Source organism: Artemia franciscana, chromosome 6 (assembly GCF_032884065.1).
Source record: "Artemia franciscana chromosome 6, ASM3288406v1, whole genome shotgun sequence".
NCBI lineage: Eukaryota > Metazoa > Arthropoda > Branchiopoda > Anostraca > Artemiidae > Artemia > Artemia franciscana.
This window is the reverse complement of record NC_088868.1, coordinates 34796100-34818077: the sequence shown is the minus strand read 5'-3', so window position 1 is coordinate 34818077 and position 21978 is coordinate 34796100. Positions and strand designations below refer to the sequence as shown.

Sequence of the window (21978 nt, the reverse complement as noted above, 5' to 3'; positions counted from 1 at the left end):
AAGTCCAACATAGAAATCTTTCACCGAATATTTGTATCGACTATTAGTGACAGAGTAGAAAATTTTGAGAGAGGGATAGAATTCAGGGAGGGGAGGGATAGAATTATCATCATCTGCCAATTCCCCATATTATACCTATTAATACCATTTCCATATATGTTGCAACTGTAAGTCCAACATAGAAATCTTTCACCGCATATTTGCATCGACCATTAGTGACAGAGTCAAAAAATTTGAGAGAGGGATAGAATTCTTATCACTATCTCAATTCAAATTTTATTCTCTGCTATCAATACCATTTTCCATGTATTTTGGAACTGTAATTCTTACATAGAAATCCTGCACCTATGATTTGCATTGAAGATCAGCAGAAGAGTCAAAAATTTTGAGCGATAAATATAATCCTCCTGACATTTTTTCTTTTTTTGAAAGTGAACAATTATATTCATTTATGACATGTGTAATACGTGTATTCAGTCTGGTTTTTGAGAAAGTCATGAGAAGTTCATATAGAAACCTGATTTCATTACGGTTTAATAATAAGTTATATGTACGCTCTCATCATCATTGTTTAATGTTCTTAATTCCCCCCACATAAACCAGTAATTGTAATTCATATTTTATGCTCTGCTATCGATACCGTTTTCCATATTTGGAACTGTAATTCCTACATAGAAATCCTGCCTCACACATTTGTCATCTGCATTGACGATCAGTAGGAGAGTCAAAAATTTTGAGCGAGGGATAGAATCCTCCTGACAATTTTTTCTCTTTTTTTTTTATAGTGAACAGCTATTTTCGTTTATGACAAGTACAATTCAGTCCGGTTTCTGAGAAAGTCGTATGAAGATCCCATAGAAACCTGATTTCATTAAGGCTTAATAATAAGTTATACGTACGCTCTCATCATCATTGTTTAATTATCTTAATCACCCCCTAAGTAAGCCAATAAATAGCTATTTCATGATAAAGGAGACAAACTCAAGGTGGTCTAATCATAACAGCAATGTATGATTATTACACAAAGAAAAAACAATCAACACTTTCCTATATGCACGCAATCTAAAACGCCCCTTGCACATATCGGCGAAAACTTAATCAAAAGAAGTTCAGGTTGATAACACAGAAGGTGTTAATACAGCCGATAGACTACAGGAGAAAACCTATTTCATATTTTTATGGTTAAATAGGCTTAACTATGAGCTAAATGGTCTTGGATGATATCGATTTTGGGGTGTAAGAAACCTGTTTGTTTATATAGTGTTTTATTCTGTTTAAATTTGTTTGGTGTTAGCAATTTGAATACTTATCTGTTATATAATAGATACAATAAAATTTCGACACAAGACACTGGTCAAATAACTTCCTTATACTGTCGATCATTTGGATGGCAAATATCAGATGGGATAATAACCGGCTAGTTTTGTTTTATATTTTGTTTTATTTCATTAGCTTTATCAAAAGTTTGGGATATATATTTGCATGTTAGGGGGATGGGGGTAAAGCATAGCATATATTAAATACAGCAATGGTTAGTTTACGCACTTAATCTATGCTATGCTTTACCCCCACCCCTAATGTGCAAATATATAGCCCAAATTTGTTTCTAAACTATTATATGTTCATCATATTTAGTTTCCTTTCATTAGCAATAATCGAACTTCACTTCCCGAGTGTCTATTATATAACCGATAAGTACGGCGATTTGGTTAAAGGTATTTTTAGTTATTAGAATACTTAGAACTGGGTTATCAAACCTAGGTTTTTAAAACTTTCTGCTACTCTTTGGCTTATAGTAATAAAAACAGTCATAACCACATTTCAGCCCCAAAATACGCTAAAAGGGGCAGAAGGACCCCCCTCGATTTTGAGCATATTTTCATTGAAATTAATCGAAAAAAAGGAAATTGGCTTGCACCGATCATTGAAATAAAGGAATTTGTTTTTGTGATTTCATAAGTAAATGAAGAAAAATCCTTGTCCCTTCCCTGTATTTTCATTAATTGGCACCCCTGGTGGACACTTCATATTAAGTGTGTGGCAGGAGTTGGTTTCCAGGAGAAGGAAGGGAGCACAAAACTTAGAAAATAACAAAATATAAGGAGCTCATAAGAAATTTTGTGAAGACACTGATTAAATACAACCCAAGCATATATTTTGGATACATGAATACTAGCGAGAAAATGTAAATGCTCTTAGCTTGGTAATACGGGACCCAGAGATCGAATCATGCTGCAGGAATGCACTGCAGGGCCGACGCAGGGACCTCAGTAGTCAAGAAGCGTCGTTAATCCGATACAATATAAAATGTAAATGCTGCAACAAAGGGAGCTGGAAGCTTATTTTCAAAATGACAATGAAATAAAAACACCACAAAATACCAAAATTTTCACAGAATGTTACTTTCATTACCCCAAAAGCGTTCGACCAAAACCAGCAAAAAAAAGGTTACTGACTCATACCATAAATTTGGAAATATTTTGTCAGTTCCTTGCTGTGGTATTTGCTCAATTATCAGCAATCTTCTGAATCTTTTTTACCTTCTGAATCTCAAAAAAATAAAGGCAGGTGTTATATTGCAACCACTGTCTTCAGAAAGTTCTTTAGTAACTTCCTTAGTTCCACTGTAAGGTAAGTCTGTGTAGTTTTCGTCATTATTAAAAAAAAAAGAAAAAAAGGCGATCTATATTTGAAACTACAGGAAATTTATAGTAGAGATCGTAAAAATCTTGAGAATTTTGGTGCTTAGGTCTTATACAGGGGAGGGGGTTACCGGGATTGAAAATTTTTTGTACCCTTTCTCTTGAAAAAACACCCTCCCACCCCCGAAGGGAAATCTTGTATATGCCATTAGTGCTAGGCACACCCCTGAAGCTCTCTCACCGGGTGATGTTCCCGTTTCTGTCGAAAAATCAGCGGCTTTAAAGTAAAAGATTAATCTAGGGAAAGGAACAAGAAGACAGACTTCGTGAAGATATAAGTATTTGTGATATATAATATTTTTTCGTGGGAGTTTAATTTTGACTTTTCCGATCTTAGCGTCAGAGCACACTTGGTTGAGTTTTAACTTAATAAGTTTCTTAAGAAGTTATCTAAACAAGATTAATTGCTTTGAATGACAAAACAAATTACTTGTCCGTTGAATGTTGTGTAGATCTGTGGAAGGATTAATGTAACTATTTCAATACTTAAATGTAATAAGAGAATCTATCCTCAAACAAAAGCAAAAAGAAGAGGAAAAATAACAAATTTCTAATTATAAGCAGGGACGCCATTTCACAAAAATGTAGGCAGGGGGCAAGATTTTTTTTTGACATCATTAAATAAAGATATGAAATAAGGTTTCTGCTTCGTTGAGACTTTTGATTATATTTGATGACACGCTGCTCGACCCTTTAAATATTTGGGGAGAGGCAAGATGTTGAAATTCTGAACCTTTAAGATATCAAGTGGTTCTTGCTTCCAATAGTTTAAATAGGAAAGACAGAAAGGAAAGAGAGACATAAAGGTTAATTGATGTTTTTTCTAGTGCGATAAGTGATATATGCAGTAACACCCTCCCCTTCAACAAAAAAATCTTACGCGCGTTCATTGTATAGGCTATTATAGCGGGAACAAGCATGGCACCTTCTTTTTTATTTTTACTTTCTGTTTGTGTTTTATAGAGTTATTTGATTACATTCGATGACACGCTACTTAAGCCTGTAAAGTGATTCCCAAAGTGATGGGAAACGGCGAAGGTGTTAAAAATACTGAATTTTAAGAAATCAGTTGATATGTACATTTAATTGTTCTTGCCTAATTAATGACAATTAGTTGGGCATTAATGACAATTGGGCACTAATTAATTGGAAACGGCGAGGGTGTTTAAAATACTGAATTTTAAGAAATCAGTTGATATGTACATTTAATTGTTCTTGCCTAATTAATGACAATTAGTTGGGCATTAATGACAATTGGGCACTAATTAATTGGAAACGGCGGAGGTGTTTAAAATACTAAATTTTAAGAAATCAGTTGATATGTACATTTAATTGTTCTTGCCTAATTCATGACAATTAGTTGGGCATTAATGACAATTGGGCACTAATTAATTGGAAACGGCGAGGGTGTTTAAAATACTGAATTTTAAGAAATCAGTTGATATGTAGGCTACATTTAATTGTTCTTGCCTAATTAATGACAATTAGTTGGGCATTAATCACAATTGGGCACTAATTAATTGGAAACGGCGGAGGTGTTTAAAATACTAAATTTTCAGAAATCAGTTGATATGTACATTTAATTGTTCTTGCCTAATTAATGACAATTAGTTGGGCATTAATGACAATTGGGCACTAATTAATTGGAAACGGCGGAGGTGTTTAAAATACTAAATTTTAAGAAATCAGTTGATATGTACATTTAATCGTTCTTGCCTAATTCATGACAATTAGTTGGGCATTAATGACAATTGGGCACTAATTAATTGGAAACGGCGAGGGTGTTTAAAATACTGAATTTTAAGAAATCAGTTGATATGTACATTTAATTGTTCTTGCCTAATTAATGACAATTAGTTGGGCATTAATGACAATTGGCCACTAATTAATTGGAAACGGCGGAGGTGTTTAAAATACTAAATTTTAAGAAATCAGTTGATATGTACATTTAATTGTTCTTGCCTAATTCATGACAATTAGTTGGGCATTAATGACAATTGGGCACTAATTAATTGGAAACGGCGAGGGTGTTTAAAATACTGAATTTTAAGAAATCAGTTGATATGTACATTTAATTGTTCTTGCCTAATTAATGACAATTAGTTGGGCATTAATCACAATTGGGCACTAATTAATTGGAAACGGCGGAGGTGTTTAAAATACTAAATTTTCAGAAATCAGTTGATATGTACATTTAATTGTTCTTGCCTAATTAATGACAATTAGTTGGGCATTAATGACAATTGGGCACTAATTAATTGGAAACGGCGGAGGTGTTTAAAATACTAAATTTTAAGAAATCAGTTGATATGTACATTTAATCGTTCTTGCCTAATTCATGACAATTAGTTGGGCATTAATGACAATTGGGCACTAATTAATTGGAAACGGCGAGGGTGTTTAAAATACTGAATTTTAAGAAATCAGTTGATATGTACATTTAATTGTTCTTGCCTAATTAATGACAATTAGTTGGGCATTAATGACAATTGGGCACTAATTAATTGGAAACGGCGGAGGTGTTTAAAATACTAAATTTTAAGAAATCAGTTGATATGTACATTTAATTGTTCTTGCCTAATTCATGACAATTAGTTGGGCATTAATGACAATTGGGCACTAATTAATTGGAAACGGCGAGGGTGTTTAAAATACTGAATTTTAAGAAATCAGTTGATATGTACATTTAATTGTTCTTACCCAACTAATGACAATTAATTGTCAATGACAACTGGGCACTAATTAATTGCAAACGGCGGAGGTGTTAAAAATGCTAAATTTTAAGAAATCAGTTGATACATGCAATTAATTATTTAAAATGTGACAAAGAGAATAAAATATAAGGGCTAATTTATTTCTTTCCTCATACAGTAATGGTATAATCGGTTACACTTACCTGTGATTACATTGTCAATGCTGATAAAATTATTGAAGTCCCTCTAAGTTTCCTCTGGAAATTTGTATCTAAGGTAAATTTGTAAGATATTTCTCCAGGAGGGGCAAAGGAAAACAAAATGAGAAAAAAAGTCTGTTGCCTGTAAAGAGTTCCCTATATTTTATTCAAATATAGGGAAATTTTGTAAGGTATATGTAATTGTTGGTTTCCTAGGGACGATTTTATCCTCCCCTGTTAAGCTTTCTTTTTAGGCAAATGAACTCCTGGCTAAAAAAAATCCTATCTATTCAAAACATTTGAAACAAAATACCTCAAAATTGGATGAAAGGCCAAATTTCTCTCTTCGTAACTCACAACCAAAACTTTTTTCATTGTTTTGAATCTTGTGAAGTCGACTCTACTACCCTACCTCCTGTATGCCAGTTCTACCCCTGTATTAAATAATCCTAATAGACCTCCCCCTATTTCCTAGGTTTCATTAGTTGATTTTTTTTCTGAAGCAGCTGACTTTGAAAAAGGCTTATAGCTCCCTTTAGACCGTGGAAGGTAGTACGACCTGTTCTTTTTTTTCAACACTAAGGATATGTCTAAAAGGAAAATTATTTCTAAAAAAGTTTAAAACTAAAGTTTCGTTTAGTTTTTGCACTAATAGTAAAATTCAAGGTGCTCACCCTTTCTCCCCCCATAAAATACGAGTCGTAGTCACCATTTTATATCCCCCGACCCTACATTCAGTCCACCCTCTCCATGTTCATCATTTCCTCAAACATATCCAATCAAAATTTTGAGATATCCATTTCGTTCAGAATAGTTCAAAGATCCAGTAATTATGTCTTTCACAAAGAAGAACCAGAACCTGAAATGCTGGAATTTTTTTTTATATTTTGCTCTTCTGAACAAAGGGAAAAGAGATTAAAAAGGCTTACCTTTCGAAGTCTGTAAGTCTTGTTGAGTCTCGGAAACCTTTGGCGAAAGGATTACTGTCTATTTTCAGCTTGGTAATCTGAAGGGAAAATACGGGTTTAAGGGTACAAAATTAAAAAAAAAAAAATGTTTCGTTGATAAAAACCTGACGCACGAGAAAAACTTATAAAATTACCTTAATATCATTTCAGTATCTCGTATATATATATACATATATATATATATATATATATATATATATATATATATATATATATATATATATATATATATATATATATATATATATATATATATATATATATATGGGTATGGATATAATGGGGATTATGGGTATGGAGGAAGTAGCAACAAGGGAGGTACAAGAGAGGTTGAAGAACCAAGAAATCCAGATATGGTGGGCAAGTCTGGATCGTTCAGGATCGTTAAAATTTTACAGACAGATAATGGATAGTTGGGTGAAGGAGGTATTTTGGAAGGTTGGGTTAAGTTGAGAGGATTTGAAGGCTTATTTGGATTGGAGGGTAAATGCATTTTTGATTGGTGAGAAAAGAAAGTATCAAGGGAGAAAAGGGGAGGAGGTAGAATCTATTGCTTGTCCTATGTGTGGATCTCAGGATGAAAGTTTGGTACATTTTTTGTGTGAATGTGTCAAATTGTATGAATGGAGTTGAGAAATGTATGGAAAAAAACTGAACGAGATATGGATGGTAGATAGAATGAAAGAGACAAATTTCCTGAGTATATATATATATATATATATATATATATATATATATATATATATATATATATATATATATATATATATATATATATATATATATATATATATATATATATATATATATATATATATATATATATATATATATATATATATATATATATATATATATATATATATATATATATATATATATATATATATATATATATATATATATATATATATATATATATCCTTTCTAGCTGCATCTATAGAAAAAAATAGATTAAAGGGGAATTAGAAGAGGTGAGTTGTGGTAAAAAAGGAAATATTAAAAAAAAAATAATATAAAAATTACGTCTTTTCTACGAAACATACACAGATAGACAAAGAGAATATTTACAGAACATTCTTACTGATCAAATCATTTCCTGCTTTTTACCGGCTTATATTTTCACACAGAAGAACCAGTCAATGGAATTTGGCTTTTCGCTATTTTTAATGATTTAAAAATTATCCATAGAAACTCTTAAATCTATTTAGTTTATAAAAAGAACATGGGATATCTGTCTCTACAGAAACAAGGAATCTTCTTATTGGCTAACGGAAATACGTCACAAACGTAAACTAATAAAATTATAACACACAGTTTACCATTGAACTACAGAAAAGTTTGTTCTTCCTATTTGGTTACTAGTTTGCATATCATGCTATAATCTTTAATAACTTGGAGACCCACGAATAAGCAAATATAAATATATTTTTAAAAAGCCAATACACCAACCTCAGTAAATATACTAAGGCTGAGTTTCAATCCTGTTGTAATTCAAAAGGCTAGTGTAAAAAAGTACAAATTATTGATTTTACGTTTTAAAATTATCTGGAAAAAATATTACCTTACAAACTTTAGTTTTAATTTTCTTTATTAATATTCTTATGATTATTCGAATTACCTAAATGAATATATTTTAGTCCAAGGCCTATTTTAATATCAGATATCTCTGTCATATGTTGTAACAGTTTTATATAACTTATTGTCTTCATTCATCAACTAATAAGTGGACGAATTACAGTTTCAACTTAACGTTGACATTTTTAAAAGCAAAAAAGAAGAAAATTTCGACTGGCACGTCACTAATTGTCCCTAGGCCCTTGTCTCTTACTTAGTTTTGAGATTCATCAGAATTTTCCCATAATTTCTAAAATGTACCATAAAACTGTATAAATCTGCAGCATTTGCCTTGGAAAAATAAAATCAAAGTAGTTTTTTTTCTATATATTAGAACGATGTTCTTAGAACATATGTTCTCATGTCTCCTAATCAGGAGTCCCATCTTAATTCTCGTAAGAATATCAAAATTTTAATTTACATGTTATATTTACTCTTCTAAAAGTAATTTTTTCACCTCCTCCCTCACTTCCAAATAGAAAATGGATCTGCTTTGTTTGGTTATAAACCTACACCTACGAATTCCAGAGAAACTGTAACCCAAATATTTAACGAGGAATTTTTTTCTAAGTATAATCTCGGCCTTACTATTTAAAGCATCTGTAGTAAAAAGAACTTACCAACTGATTCTGGTAAGCAGTAACAGCTGTAAAAACCGTTTCAGAGAAGAGGTAACTTCGATATTGCTCTCCTTCGAGATCAGTGGGTGCTTGATTCTGCTCAGGTCGTAGTTTCACTAAGAATACTCGGGGCTGATATCGATGCATCGAATTTAGGACAATCTGAAAAACAAAATGTATTGAAGTTAATAAGCAAGCATTGGAAGAGGGACAGGAAAAGTCATTGAAGAGGTAACTGTTCAAAGAAAATAAATATCCTCAATTAAAAGTGACAAAAATGAAGTATTATCCCATCTCATAACTTTTAGTGATGTTTTCTCTGGAGAACAATTCTCCTCAAAGTACCGTTACTTGTCACCTAGTCCCCAGGCTACTTCAAAGCAAAAGTCGAAATGTTCAGTTTCAATAGAAAGTTATCACCTATATCAGGCAACGATTTTACTTCTTTGTTGCACGATCTACTAAAATCTATATGTAAGGATCTATATTAGACCCTTGCTTTCTACTTGTTTTGCAGTTTAGACTCCCACCATCTCTAATGGTTCTCCTCCAGATGTAATTTCAAGGACTAGTTTTCTGGTTCCTTTAAAATAAAGTATGAGTCAAGTCTATACTATATGTGTGCTAGAAGTCTATATCATGAGTCTATACCATGAGTAAAGTCTACATAAACACTGAAACGAAACTTTTCTGCTAATTTTCGACCTTCCATACAAAACATGAATACTCTTAGAGGAGCAATAAAAAAAAAACAAAAAAAAAACTACAAATGAAAGCGTTAAGAAAATATACACAAGACAAGTAACAGAACAACTGCGTAAAAACAATTTAACTACATGGTTAAGTGGAAAGTTAATCATGATGAAGTATGCCTAAATGTGATAAAAAATATAATATTTCAGTAAAAAAATTATGGAAACTACAACAAAGAATTATGGAAAGCAGGCCACCCAGAATGTGCTACATTAAATACCTAACCTAACATATCCCAAATTCCAACTTATATACTAGATATTCAATTAAAATGCACCTTTTCTTTTATTGGCTAATTGTTAATTAGGCAATTAACAATTGTCTTTGAATGGTCTTCGGATGCAGACAGACAAACCAGTTTACGCTGACAGATCAGATCAAACTTCTTGAGTGGGGTCGCTATAATACATAAATAACAGATAAACTACTATTTAGGTATATTTTAATCGAATTTTTAATGTATAGAGTTTATATTCTGGTTCGATTAGGTCTTTAATATAGCGCGTTCTGGTCGCCCTCCTTTTCGTAATTCGTTGTTGCAGTTTCCATAATTTTGTTACTCAAGCGTATTTTCATCATATTAGGTATATTCACTTCTTGAGCTGCGTCACTATAATACATAAGTATCACAGGCTTTAACGCTAAAATCTCAATACTTATAGTAAATAGATTTTACTCCTTAAAAAGCTTTGTGTTGATGCACCATCTGGTGGAATGAATAATCAATCCCAAACACAGATGGAAAATCTTTTTGCCCCCAATTCCACAGAAAATCCTTTTCCTCGCGTGTTTTTCCTTTCAGACCATAAAGCTGTCTAAATTCGAGTTTCATTATTTTCCTCCCAAACCATATCGAATCTGCCACTAGCATGATTATAGCAAATCACTCTCAAATTACGACTGAAACAAATCGCTTGCTTAAATCCCATCGCAATCACTCGCCGACTTAAACTGTTCATACTTAGCTACTTTGATCACTCTCTGGAGATCACTCAACTCGATATGGTAGAGATAGAAAACCTATTTGGCCTTAGAAACGAATCTGTCATTCTAACTCTGGCTTTCCAGCTTCAGATATCCCCTGGGGATCTGAAGCATTTTACATGCTAAATCCTAGTCTTATTGAGTAAGCGCTTTAATTAACTAACAAGATTATCATTAGATGCTATGAATGAGAAAGTTGCATTTGGCTACATGGTATATCAAATTAGAAAGATGACATTTTGTGTTTAAAATATGCGTAATGTAGTAGCATTATAATGAAGCTGGAAATTGTTATCCAGAAATCAAAAGGTTGAAAGTTTCGAGAACCAGGTTCTGGTTCATACAAGGTTGATCCAACACTTTCTCAGAGACACTGGGGGGAGGAGGTCTCTCACAATTCTTTTTGGTCTAGAAATCTTGATTTTTCTACTTTATTTTTTAATTTATAATATTTTCTTCTAATTTTGTTTTTTTTTTAGATTGTCTAAGCATCGTTTTCACAACAAAGAATTGCTTGCTGTGGGCATAACTAATATTGATCACTTTTTATTCATATGCCAAGAACCAAATAGCGTATTTCTGATGTTATTTGACCTAACATGAGAGAGCATTCCAAAACATGCCTTTCTGATGGTACTTTTAAAGTACTCTAGGTTTATGTCTCCTTTATGAGCTTTTGTATAGTATTTTTCCACTCCTCTATAGTTTTGATTTGTCAATGAAAGTCGATAATCTTACTACTATTCACAAAGAGATAATAGTTCAAAATAGGGATGAAACCTCTTAATCGACAGTTAAACAAAATGAATATTTTGGACATATATACAATGTCCATCATCAGCAGTAGAACTCAGTAAAAAAGCAGTAAAAACAGTAAGAATCCTTTGAGTGATGATACTTTTTTTTATCGATTTAATCATGTTAGAAACAAAATAGAATAAAAATAGTATTAATGATGAGTAAGTGGACGAAAGCAGAAGGGGTGCCATAAATGATACGGTCAAACTGTAGGGGTAGTTAGTTGCTGGTCTCAACATCTTTTATCAACAGAAGTGGATTTATACATGTATACAGAAGTGGCAGTTGAACATTTGTTGAAACCACAAAACTGATGGTCTGAACATCTACAAGAGCTGGTTATCTATCTTCAAGGCTGTAACCCAGGGGAGTGGTAATAGTTATAGTTTTCAAACAGTTCGTGTTAACGAACTGTAAGTAAGAAGCGACCTGGCTCATTAGTAACCGAATCTAAAAAAAATGGAATTTTGATACCCGCAGATACATTGAAGGAATCGAATTATTATACTGATTTCAAATATGTAAATTTCATTAAGTTTAATTGTACCCATCAAAGGCAAAGAGCCTGAGAAAATTTGTCTGATTTTTGGAAAAAGGGGAAAACTCCCCTTAAAAGGCAGATAATATAAATAAAAGTCACACCGTCAGATTCAGCGTATCAGAGAACCCTACTTTAAAGGTTTCTTGCTCATATCTGCAAAACTGCGGAATCTTGTATTTTTTGCCAGAAGAAAGATTTCAAATATGTAAATTTCATTAAGTTTAATTGTACCCATCAAAGGCAAAGAGCCTGAGAAAATTTGTCTGATTTTTGGAAAAAGGGGAAAACTCCCCTTAAAAGGCAGATAATCTAAATAAAAGTCACACCGTCAGATTCAGCGTATCAGAGAACCCTACTTTAAAGGTTTCTAGCTCATATCTGCAAAACTGCGGAATCTTGTATTTTTTGCCAGAAGAAAGATCAATGATGTGTGTTTATTTTTTTTCCAGGGATGATCGTATCGACCCATTGGTCTTAGAAAATCGTGAGAGGTCTCATTAAAACGGAAATTCAAAGTTCTAGTGCCCTTTTTAAGTAACAATAAGCATTAGAGGGCAACTAGGTAAGTTTCAAGTAGTTCCTCTATTTCTCTTTTATAGAATAAACCTTTGATATGCTCCCTGGCCCGACATTTTTTAAATTTACATAATATTTAGAAAGAGACTGCCAAACAGGCTTTTTAGGGGTCAAATAGACGAATGTTGTATCAAAAGTTCTACTTGAGAAGGCAAAACTTATTTGAAGGAGGAGGGCTGATATAAGTTTCGTATCTGTTGTTTATATGGTATCTATTAGGCATACTTTGTAGTGTTTTAGATTTGAAGAGCTGGTCTGAATACCCATCCCCCTAGCTATGGCGTTTAAACACACCTTCGCTACAAAAATGTTGAAATGTAAGTTATACCTGACAATCAGGTTACTTTAATAATCGCAAGAAATTTTTGTGTCTTTTTGTGAAAAGTTTGGGCAAAAGCATTAAAACTATATGATTTATTGAACTGATTGATCGACTAATTTAATATATATATCCCAAAGGTTTTGCATACATATTTCATTCTTTCGTTGTGATTAAGTGTTTATAAGAGATTGAAAGTTAGATAAACGAACTAGTTTATAGTCCTCTGATTTGACAAATGTACAAGACTGACTAATAGGCAAAATAAAAATCTGTCTTCCATATGACTGGAGTCAAATATCTCATAAACTTGCTACAAGTAGTTTAATCAGACAAATATACTGGCCGGAAAGTTATTTCGCACATTGTGTGGTCCTTGTTAGTGTTTACATTAGGTATTGTCACTTTTAAACTTATTGCTGTTTCTAAGTACTTCTTGTCAGGCACGTACAAGGTAATTTGTTTGGGGAGAGGGGGTAAAGATAAAAAAAAAGATTCTTCCTTATTAGACAGTACACACTCAAGAATTAAAGTTAGATTAGTCAAAATGAAATATACCAAAATGTGATTAAAATACAATGATTTAGGAACAAAATTATGGAAACTGCAACGACAAATATCGAAGGGGGGCCACCCAGAACGCATTATTTTAATACCAAACCAAATAGAAATGCACCTACATTAGATTTTAACTGAGCCTAAGCTAATTGTCTCCGTATACAGGCATTTAAAAAACGGTAATTGTTTAATCTAGCAGATCCCAATTCTCGAGTTTTATACTAATTAACAATAACCAAAATTACAATTTAAATAAGAACCAACTCAAATTTGGGAAAATTGAGAATTTCGAGGGGGGACAAAGACCCCCTCGGCTTCCTGTAAACTTCTTTTTATTGTGTTTCCAAAATTTAATTTTATCTATTGAGTAACCCTATAGTTATCCCGTCTTCTGAATTAAACACTACAGTAACACAATTTTAGAAGACTTTAGAACAATTTTTAGAAGCATTCAGAAGAGATTACTTATCAGAGTTGCTTCTAGTTTATCTACATCTCAGTCGGCTCATTCCTTCTTAATTACTGGATAGTACCTTTGTTGCATACAAAAACAGGCTGTTTTTATTGGGGGGGGGCAGGCTGAAAATAAGGGTGTCCCAGTCAGATAAAGCCGTCGTTTGACCTGGAAAACTGTATTGTAATTAATGAAGCTTTGAATAGATTGGAGTGGAGCAGAAGAACGCGCAGCTATGCTGGCCTCAGGCGGATAGATATTGCAGTGAGCTGTCAGTATTAGTTTGTCAGTATCTTTTTTTTTTTTTTTTTTTTTTTTTTTTTTTTTTTTTTTTTAATTGGTATTGTAAACCAGCTCTTGATGAGAAATAAGTAAAAACAAAATATAAGAAAAAACAAGCAATACTAAACAGCAAAATCAACAAACTTATGTATATGGCCTAGGTCTATATCTAGGTAGCCTATTAGCAGGGGACCGGAATGTCATGAAACTATAGATAACTCTGATAAGTCTCACATCAATTACAAAGACGTAGTCAGTGGGAGGGTTTGGGCCTGATCCTCCCCCATCCCAAGAATATCATATTTTCAATATTCCTGCGCAATTTTTATTTGAATTTTCACATCCAAAGTTGTTCTTTATTCCCCCCCCCCTTCAAAAAAAAACATTTCTATGCATATGCCTAATCAAATCCGTCATAAAGTTGCTGCAGTAAGTAGGTTAATAAGACAAATATACTGGCCGGAAAGCTATCTCACACCTTGTGTGGTCGTCACTAGTAATGAACGAATTCTAAGCTATAATGAGCCGCCAGAGCTTCATTTCCTTGAATGTGATGACACTCTTGAAATATAGACAAGGGGGCCGACTTAGTTGTCTCACACTCATGTGGGTCGTGAACCCCACCCAAGTCAAACCACAGAGAGGAAATGTGACAGATTTGACAATTATCACGCTAATGAACTCTATAGAAAAGCATTTCCGCAGTCATCCTTTTCAGGTCATTTTTCTTCGTAAGGGTTGTTCTGATAGAGGGTGGGCTCCACTATTCTAATGGTGAGGGCTGATCAAGTTGGTCTCTATTCTTGGGAATAGACGCTAGAGTTCAAGACCAATGATTCGTATTAAATAAATCGAGCTTTACAGACTCATTCCGAGTACCCTGTGAAAGCAGAAAACCAAGGGTTTGTCAGTTAAAGCATAGGTGAATATATATATATATATATATATATATATATATATATATATATATATATATATATATATATATATATATATATATATATATATATATATATATATATATATATATATATATATATGCATATTAATTAGGGGGGGTATTATTTTTGTTTGGGAAGGGGGGAGGTTACAAAAAAAGAAAAGTTTTTATTACTTTGTACCAGTCGGTTTAAATTCCAGGCCGAGAGGAGGGAGGGGGGTATTCAAATAGGTTTGCCTTCTCTCCTTGGAGATGGCCCTAATTGTAGATAGTTATTACTTCAGCAATCACTATAGAAAATGTTTTAAACGAACAGAATCATCGTCGAAAGACTGTTAATGACAAACTCAATACCACATATCACCCTAACGTAATACAAATAGGAAAAGAAAATACAAAATAAGCTCAAAATAGATAAGACTAGAAAGTTCGTACCATTTAATTAGAATTTTAAAAGAAAATCATAAATTTCATTTTAGTCTTTGCAGCTAAAAATACTGTATAGTAGAATTTTATACGGTAGTCTTAGGAGCTTCATCCGAGTTTGGCATTATACTTAATTTTATTGAGGTTTGGTCCTTGCCACCGATAGTCGTGAAATGGAAAGCCTATTTTTAGGTCACTTTTTCCAATGTTTCTAGGAGAGAGGGACGGGAGGGGGCTCCTCTCCTACCCCGGGTAAACTATATAAAATAAATACCTAGTCATTGAACATTAGCCAACACTCATATCTAGCTAATACCAAATTCATTGATATACAGACTTTGCTAATTCACGAGCTAATTAGAGCCAGCGCTGAAGTTGAATTTATTTGAGCTATTTTGAAATGTAGCCAATTACAGAGTATTATTAAAAATCCTTGGCTGTATACAAAAAAAAACTGTACTTATCGGTTATATAATAGACACGCGGGAAGTGAAGTTTGATTAATGCTAATGAAATGAAACAAAATATGATGAATATATAATATATTAGAAACAAATTTGGGCTATATATTTGCACATTAGGGGGAGGGCGAAGCATAGCATATATTAAATATGTAAACTAGCCATTGCTGTATTTAATATATGCTATGCTTTACCCCCACCCCGCTAATGTGCAAATACATAGCCACATTTTTGTTTTGTTTTGGGAATAACCCCTTATTCTGGAGAAACATAATTACCTCTCCTTCGGTCCCTGGCAAATCCCAAATCTTAACTTGAACATCCTTGGTGAGACACTATTTTCTATCACTAGTCAAAGTAAACTAATTGGTTATTATTCCATCTGATCTTTGCCATCCAAATGATCGACAGTATAAAGAAGTTACTTGACCACTTTCTTCTGTCGAAATTTTATAGTGTCTATTATATAACCGATAAGTACAAAAAAAATGCTTTTAAAATGAAAGATTCAGAGAGTTCAGATAATGAATATCTGAATAAAGTATCCCCCTCCTTTCTTACCAACACGTTAATTATCAATTCAAATTAACAACTTTTTCCTCCAAAATGTACATCTTTAACATTTATCGTCCTAGCGTTCTAAAGTTAAATGAACTAAATAATAAATATAACAATATTAACCACCCTCTTTCTGAACACCCGTATTAATACATGTCCAAAAGACTGGGCCGAAAAGTCATTTTCTCTCAATCACATCAATCGGTCTCCTTTCACACACAATAGCTTCCACAACTGGCATCACACCAAAATGGACTTGACAGTATGATTTCATGCCAATCCCCCTATTTTTCCACATCTTTGAAGTCTCGTTATTGAGTAGACAGACAAGGGGGGCTCAGTGGTTACGGTCCTCTTAGCGCAAACAATGGCAGTCACACAGGGGGTGGAACATACTTCTTAGCCCTCACGATGTGCATAACTGAGCGCGTGTCGTTGGACCTGTCAAACCTTAGAGTTTCTACCTGATAAAAAAAGACATGTTTCTGCATCGATTGCTTCGATAGGTAGGAAAATAGTGTTATCTGGAAAACGAATTTATAAATTATGGCAAGCTTTAATAAGTGTGAGATACCACTTAAAGTTGATTATCTTCTATATAAGTAATGTCATGCAAGGCTGTATCCAGGGAGAAGGGGTTAGGGGGTTTGAGCCCCCTTCACGAAATTTTGTCTGACTCGTAAAATTGTAACAAAAATGAATGTAAACGAATTTTTGATAGGTTTTCAAAGCTATTTTTTGTATCCCCCGAAAGAAATCCTTTTGTAACCCCTCCTACCTGGGAAAAAAATCCTGGATACGACCCAGATTTTGTGTACGGCTTTCTGTGCCACCAATTCATGAAAGTGCAGACGAGGGACATTTTTTTTTTACATACAAAATTGTGTTTTTCAAATCCATAGAGGAAGAAGAATGTTTTTCGGAAAGAATGTTTTTCGGAAATTTTAAAAGAAACCACAAAACAAAGCATTTTTAATTTTTTTTAAATTCCCTCCTGCCCCCTAATTGGCACCCCAGATTACCACTATTTAAAACGAGGCTTCTGGAGACACGTACCATTTAAAAATGTCTGGTGCATATGGTAATCTTTTATCTAAGAACTAGGCCCTCTAAAATGAAAGGGTGGTTGATAAGCTTACAAGCAAATATTATCGTTTGTAAGCAACAATATTGTTTATTTTCAATGCATTTCAATAATCTAATAGTGTAGTTTTTGTTAATGCTAAATATAGAGAATACAGAAATATAGAGAATACAATATTTTTCTCCTTTACGTTTATATTTGTTTATATGACAAAACGGCCGTTTGGGGAACATTCAAGCCCATCTTTTGAACTGTATAGCTACTTAATATAAAAAAATCTGTAATATGTAAAAAAGGATGAGAAACATTCCCTGAAAGTAGAACAAAAACGGGATATCTTCAATTTTGATCCTTCTGTAAGAATTACTAACTCTAACGTTCAGTCCTAAAGAAAAATAGAACTATACTATGGAGGCCCAGCCTCCTTTCAATGGATTGATTTGGAACAATTACAGTTCAGTACAACCGACATGCAGATCAGGAACATTCATCTTTTTGGCGGGGCTGTGATCCTCTTCTTTGAGTAAAAATTCCTGCGTACATTTGTTAAGCCTGTAATTTCAAATTGAAAAAAAAAGATATGCGACTACTGAATTTTCGTGTTTTAGTAGTCGGAATTTTAATTTATTTTAATTTTACATCACTTTTTACTAGCTACAAACGCCACAAGGAAAAAAAAATAACAACAAATGACTAGAAAAATATTGAATATCTGATCTCTGAAAGCAAAAATTTGCATCTCCAGCAAACATTTTATAGGAGACTTTATGACAATACCCTACATAGTTTCTGGCTTTTCCGAAAAGTTCTAGGAAAACAACGATATTCTAAGAGTTCTAACATAGAACAGTTTCAATAAACCGTATCTGGATTTGATTCCAGAACATCCTAGTGACAACTTTGACCAAAAGTCTAACAGAAGTGTGTTTTTCATTAAAGTAGAATATCTTTTTCACATGGCACTGGCACTGAGTGCCAGTGCCATGTGTTCAAACAAATTTAATAGGATAATTTTCTACTCCAATAGCTAAAATGCTATGGACATCCACAGAAATGCACAAAGAAATTCCTGCATTGCTCCTTGAGATCGAAGTAATTGAGTCCCTATATAAAACACCATTTAGGGCATCGAAGGGATCCATGAAATTTCACTTTTACCTGTCTGAAAGATGCGTGGAAAAATCCACCACAGTCTAAAACGATGATCCCGGGGTTGAATGGAAAGAGATCATAAGGAGGGATTAAAGGGAAATTGGAGTTTTAAGGGGGTATAGAACTGTGAAGGTTTGAACAGGCTGGGGTAGAGGAGCACTGTGCGCAGCATAATTGGCCTAAGGTGGCTCGTTCCTGCAGGGAGTTTTTAGTAGGGTAGTAGTAAGAGTAAGGTCATAAGGAGGGATTAAAAGGAAATTGAAGTTTCAACGGGGTATAAAACTGTGAAGGTTTGAACAGGTTGGGGTAGAGGAGCACTGTATGCAGCAGCATTGGCCTAAGGTGGCTCGTTCCTGCAGGGAGTTTTTAGTAAGGTTTTTAGTAAGAGTAAGATGTGCACAAATAATTTTACTAACCTGACCATGTTTGTCCATATCATTATTTGTAAGCTTCACTTTCTCAAACGAGATAATCTGCTTCCTCAGCTGATCCCCAGTCATGGGGCAGTCAGGATGAGAATACAGTCTTTGGGGTGCAGGAGGGTCAGCCTTACCAGCAACAAGCCAGGACGATCTATGGTAGGCATATCTGTAGCGCTTACTGTCTACGGGTGCCACGTCAAGTATCACTGTATATTTGACATCTGCTCTTAAAGGGCCGGTGAAAGCCACTCTTACAGTCGGGAACATACGTCTATAAAATAGGAGACTGCTTAGGTGAATGATTGATCCATGATATTTCATTGGACCATGACAAACATTTCATCTCGTTCAAACGCTGTATTTCTTACTGTGGATTAATAGAGTTAGCTTATAAAAAATTATTTAAGAATTGTTGGCGAAATGTTTTTTGATATTTATTTTATATTAATTTAGAGAATGTGCTAATCTAAAATAATTTAATACAGTGACTCTGTGACCCTTGGTTCTGAATAGCTCATTTAGAATATAATATCACTAATTCATTATAGATCTGTCTCTCCAATTTCTTTATAAATTGATATGCGACATTTAATATATACGAGTGCCAAATAGAATATGACTCGTCGTTATGACCCTTGTCAAACAGTTTGTGGTAACGAACTGTAGTAAGGAGCGACCCGGCTCAATAGTAAACGAAACTCTAAAAAACGGAATTTAGATGCTAAAAGATACATCAAAAGAATCAGATTTTCATGCTGATTAATATATAAGTTTCATCAAATTTAATCTTTGTCATCAAAAGTTACGAGCATGAGAAAATTTGCCTTATTTTGGAAAATAGGGGGAAACATCCCCTAAAAGTCATAGAATCTTAACGAAAATCACACCATCGCATTCAGCGTATCAGAGAACCCTATAACAAAAATTTCAAGCTCCTGTCTACAAAAATGTAGGTTTTCGTATTTTTTGCCAGAAGACAAATCAGGGGTGCGTGTTTATTTGTTTGTTAGTTTTTTTTCCCAGGGGTCATCGTATCGACCAAGTGGTCCTAGAATGTCGCAAGAGGGCTCATTCTAACGGAAATGAAAATTCCTAGTGCCCTTTTTAAGTGACCAAAAAAATTGGAGGGCACCTAGGCCCCCTCCTACGCTCATTTTTTCCCAAAGTCAACGCATCAAAATTTTGAGATAGCCATTGTGTTGCACATAGTCGAAAACCATAATAACTATGTCTTTAGGAACGACTTACTCCCCCATAATCCCTGGGGGAGGGGCTGCAAGTTACAAACTTTGACCAGTGTTTACATACAGTAATGGTTATTGGGAAGTGTATAGACGTTTTTAGGGTGCTTTTTTTGGTTTGGGGGGTGGGGTTGAGGGGAAGGGGCTACGGGAGGATCTTTCCGTCGAGGAATATGTCATGGGGGAAGAAAAATTCAATGAAAAGGGCGCTGGATTTTCTAACATAACTATAAAAAAACAAAGAAAAAATAAACATGAAAACGTTTTTTCAATTGAAAGTAAGTAGTAGCATTGAAACGTAAAACGAACAGAGATTATTACGCATATGAGGGGTTCTAAAAATACTTTAGCATAAAGAGCAAGGTATTTAGGAGGAGATAAATACCTTGCTCTTTACGCTAAAGTGTTTTTAGTAATTTCAACTATTTATTCTACGGCCTTTCTAATTCAGGGGTCATTCTTAAAGAATTGGGACAAAACTTACGATTTAGTGTAAAGAGCGAGGTATTGACGAGGGTACAAACCCCCTCGTATACATAATAAAAATATAAGAATATAAAAGTGTGTTACGTAAGCTGGCACGTACGCAGGGTGGGGGCCTTCGGGCCCGCCCCCCCCCCCGAAACTTTGTGAAATGTTTAATTTCCCCATGGTTTCTTGGGATTTCTGGCAAAAGTAGGACATTTATTAAGAATCTAGATACATGTGTGAAGCCTTTTTTGGGGGATTTTACAGCATGCCATTATCCGGTCAAGTCACTGCCCAATTATTAACCCATTTTCTGTCTAACTTTTTACCCTCTTTGAAGTAATTAGCAATTGTGCTGTTATTTTTTTTTGTAAAGAGAGTTTGCTTTCCACAGCAAAATAGAATTATCCTATATACTAGGGCGTTTATCCCCCCCCCCTTTCAGGATAAAGTACAGCTTTTAATGGATCAATTTTGGAAACTATCATTTTTCATCAAAATCTACGTTTTTGCAATAAAAGAACTACCCCCCACAGAATCCATATTGCACTGTTAACCCTAAAATTTCCCTTTCAGTGGGATATAATAGATTAATCACTGGTTCTAAATCGCTATGAACATAACCTGAGCCTAAAACATACTGTTGAGGCTTCAGTCTTCTTCCCCCCCATCCGCTACAATACTACAGGATCTGTATTTTCCGATATACCTGCTTTTTGCATTACTAAATAAAAAAGTGATACTTTATATCTGCTGTGTCGAAGGTTTTGCCCCCCCCCGAAAAAATTCCTGCGTACGGGCCTGTACGTAAGTTAATTATTAAGTTACGAATATTTTTTACTAATAAAAATTAAAAGTTCTAGTTGGATTTTTAAGTAACCGAGAAATTGGAGGGCAACTAGGCCTCCTTCCCCATCCCTTATTTCTCAAAATCGTCTGATCAAAACTAAGAGAAAGCCATTTAGCCAAAAAAAGAATTAATATACAAATTTCATTTTAATAATTTATGTGTGGAGAGCCAAAATCAAACTTGCATTAATTCAAAAACGTTCAGAAATTAAATGAAAAAAAACTAGTTTTTTTAACTGAAAGTAAAGAGCGACATCAAAACTTAAAACGAACAGAAATTACTCCGTATATAAAATGGGTTGTCCCCTCCGC

At 33.8% G+C, this 21978-nt stretch overlaps 1 protein-coding gene across 1 annotated transcript in view; it reads right to left on the bottom strand.

Moving 5' to 3' along the window:
* The window catches only part of LOC136028350 (T-box transcription factor TBX20-like), a 78341-nt gene that overhangs the window by 30482 nt on the left and 25881 nt on the right, over positions 1 to 21978 (bottom strand). Inside the window, exons 3-5 of the mRNA XM_065706137.1 lie at positions 19103 to 19379; positions 8801 to 8962; positions 6525 to 6601 (exon numbers count right to left, since the gene is read on the bottom strand). Coding sequence (XP_065562209.1) covers positions 6525 to 6601; positions 8801 to 8962; positions 19103 to 19379 — 516 coding nt within the window. The remainder of the gene's footprint in view (positions 1 to 6524; positions 6602 to 8800; positions 8963 to 19102; positions 19380 to 21978) is intronic.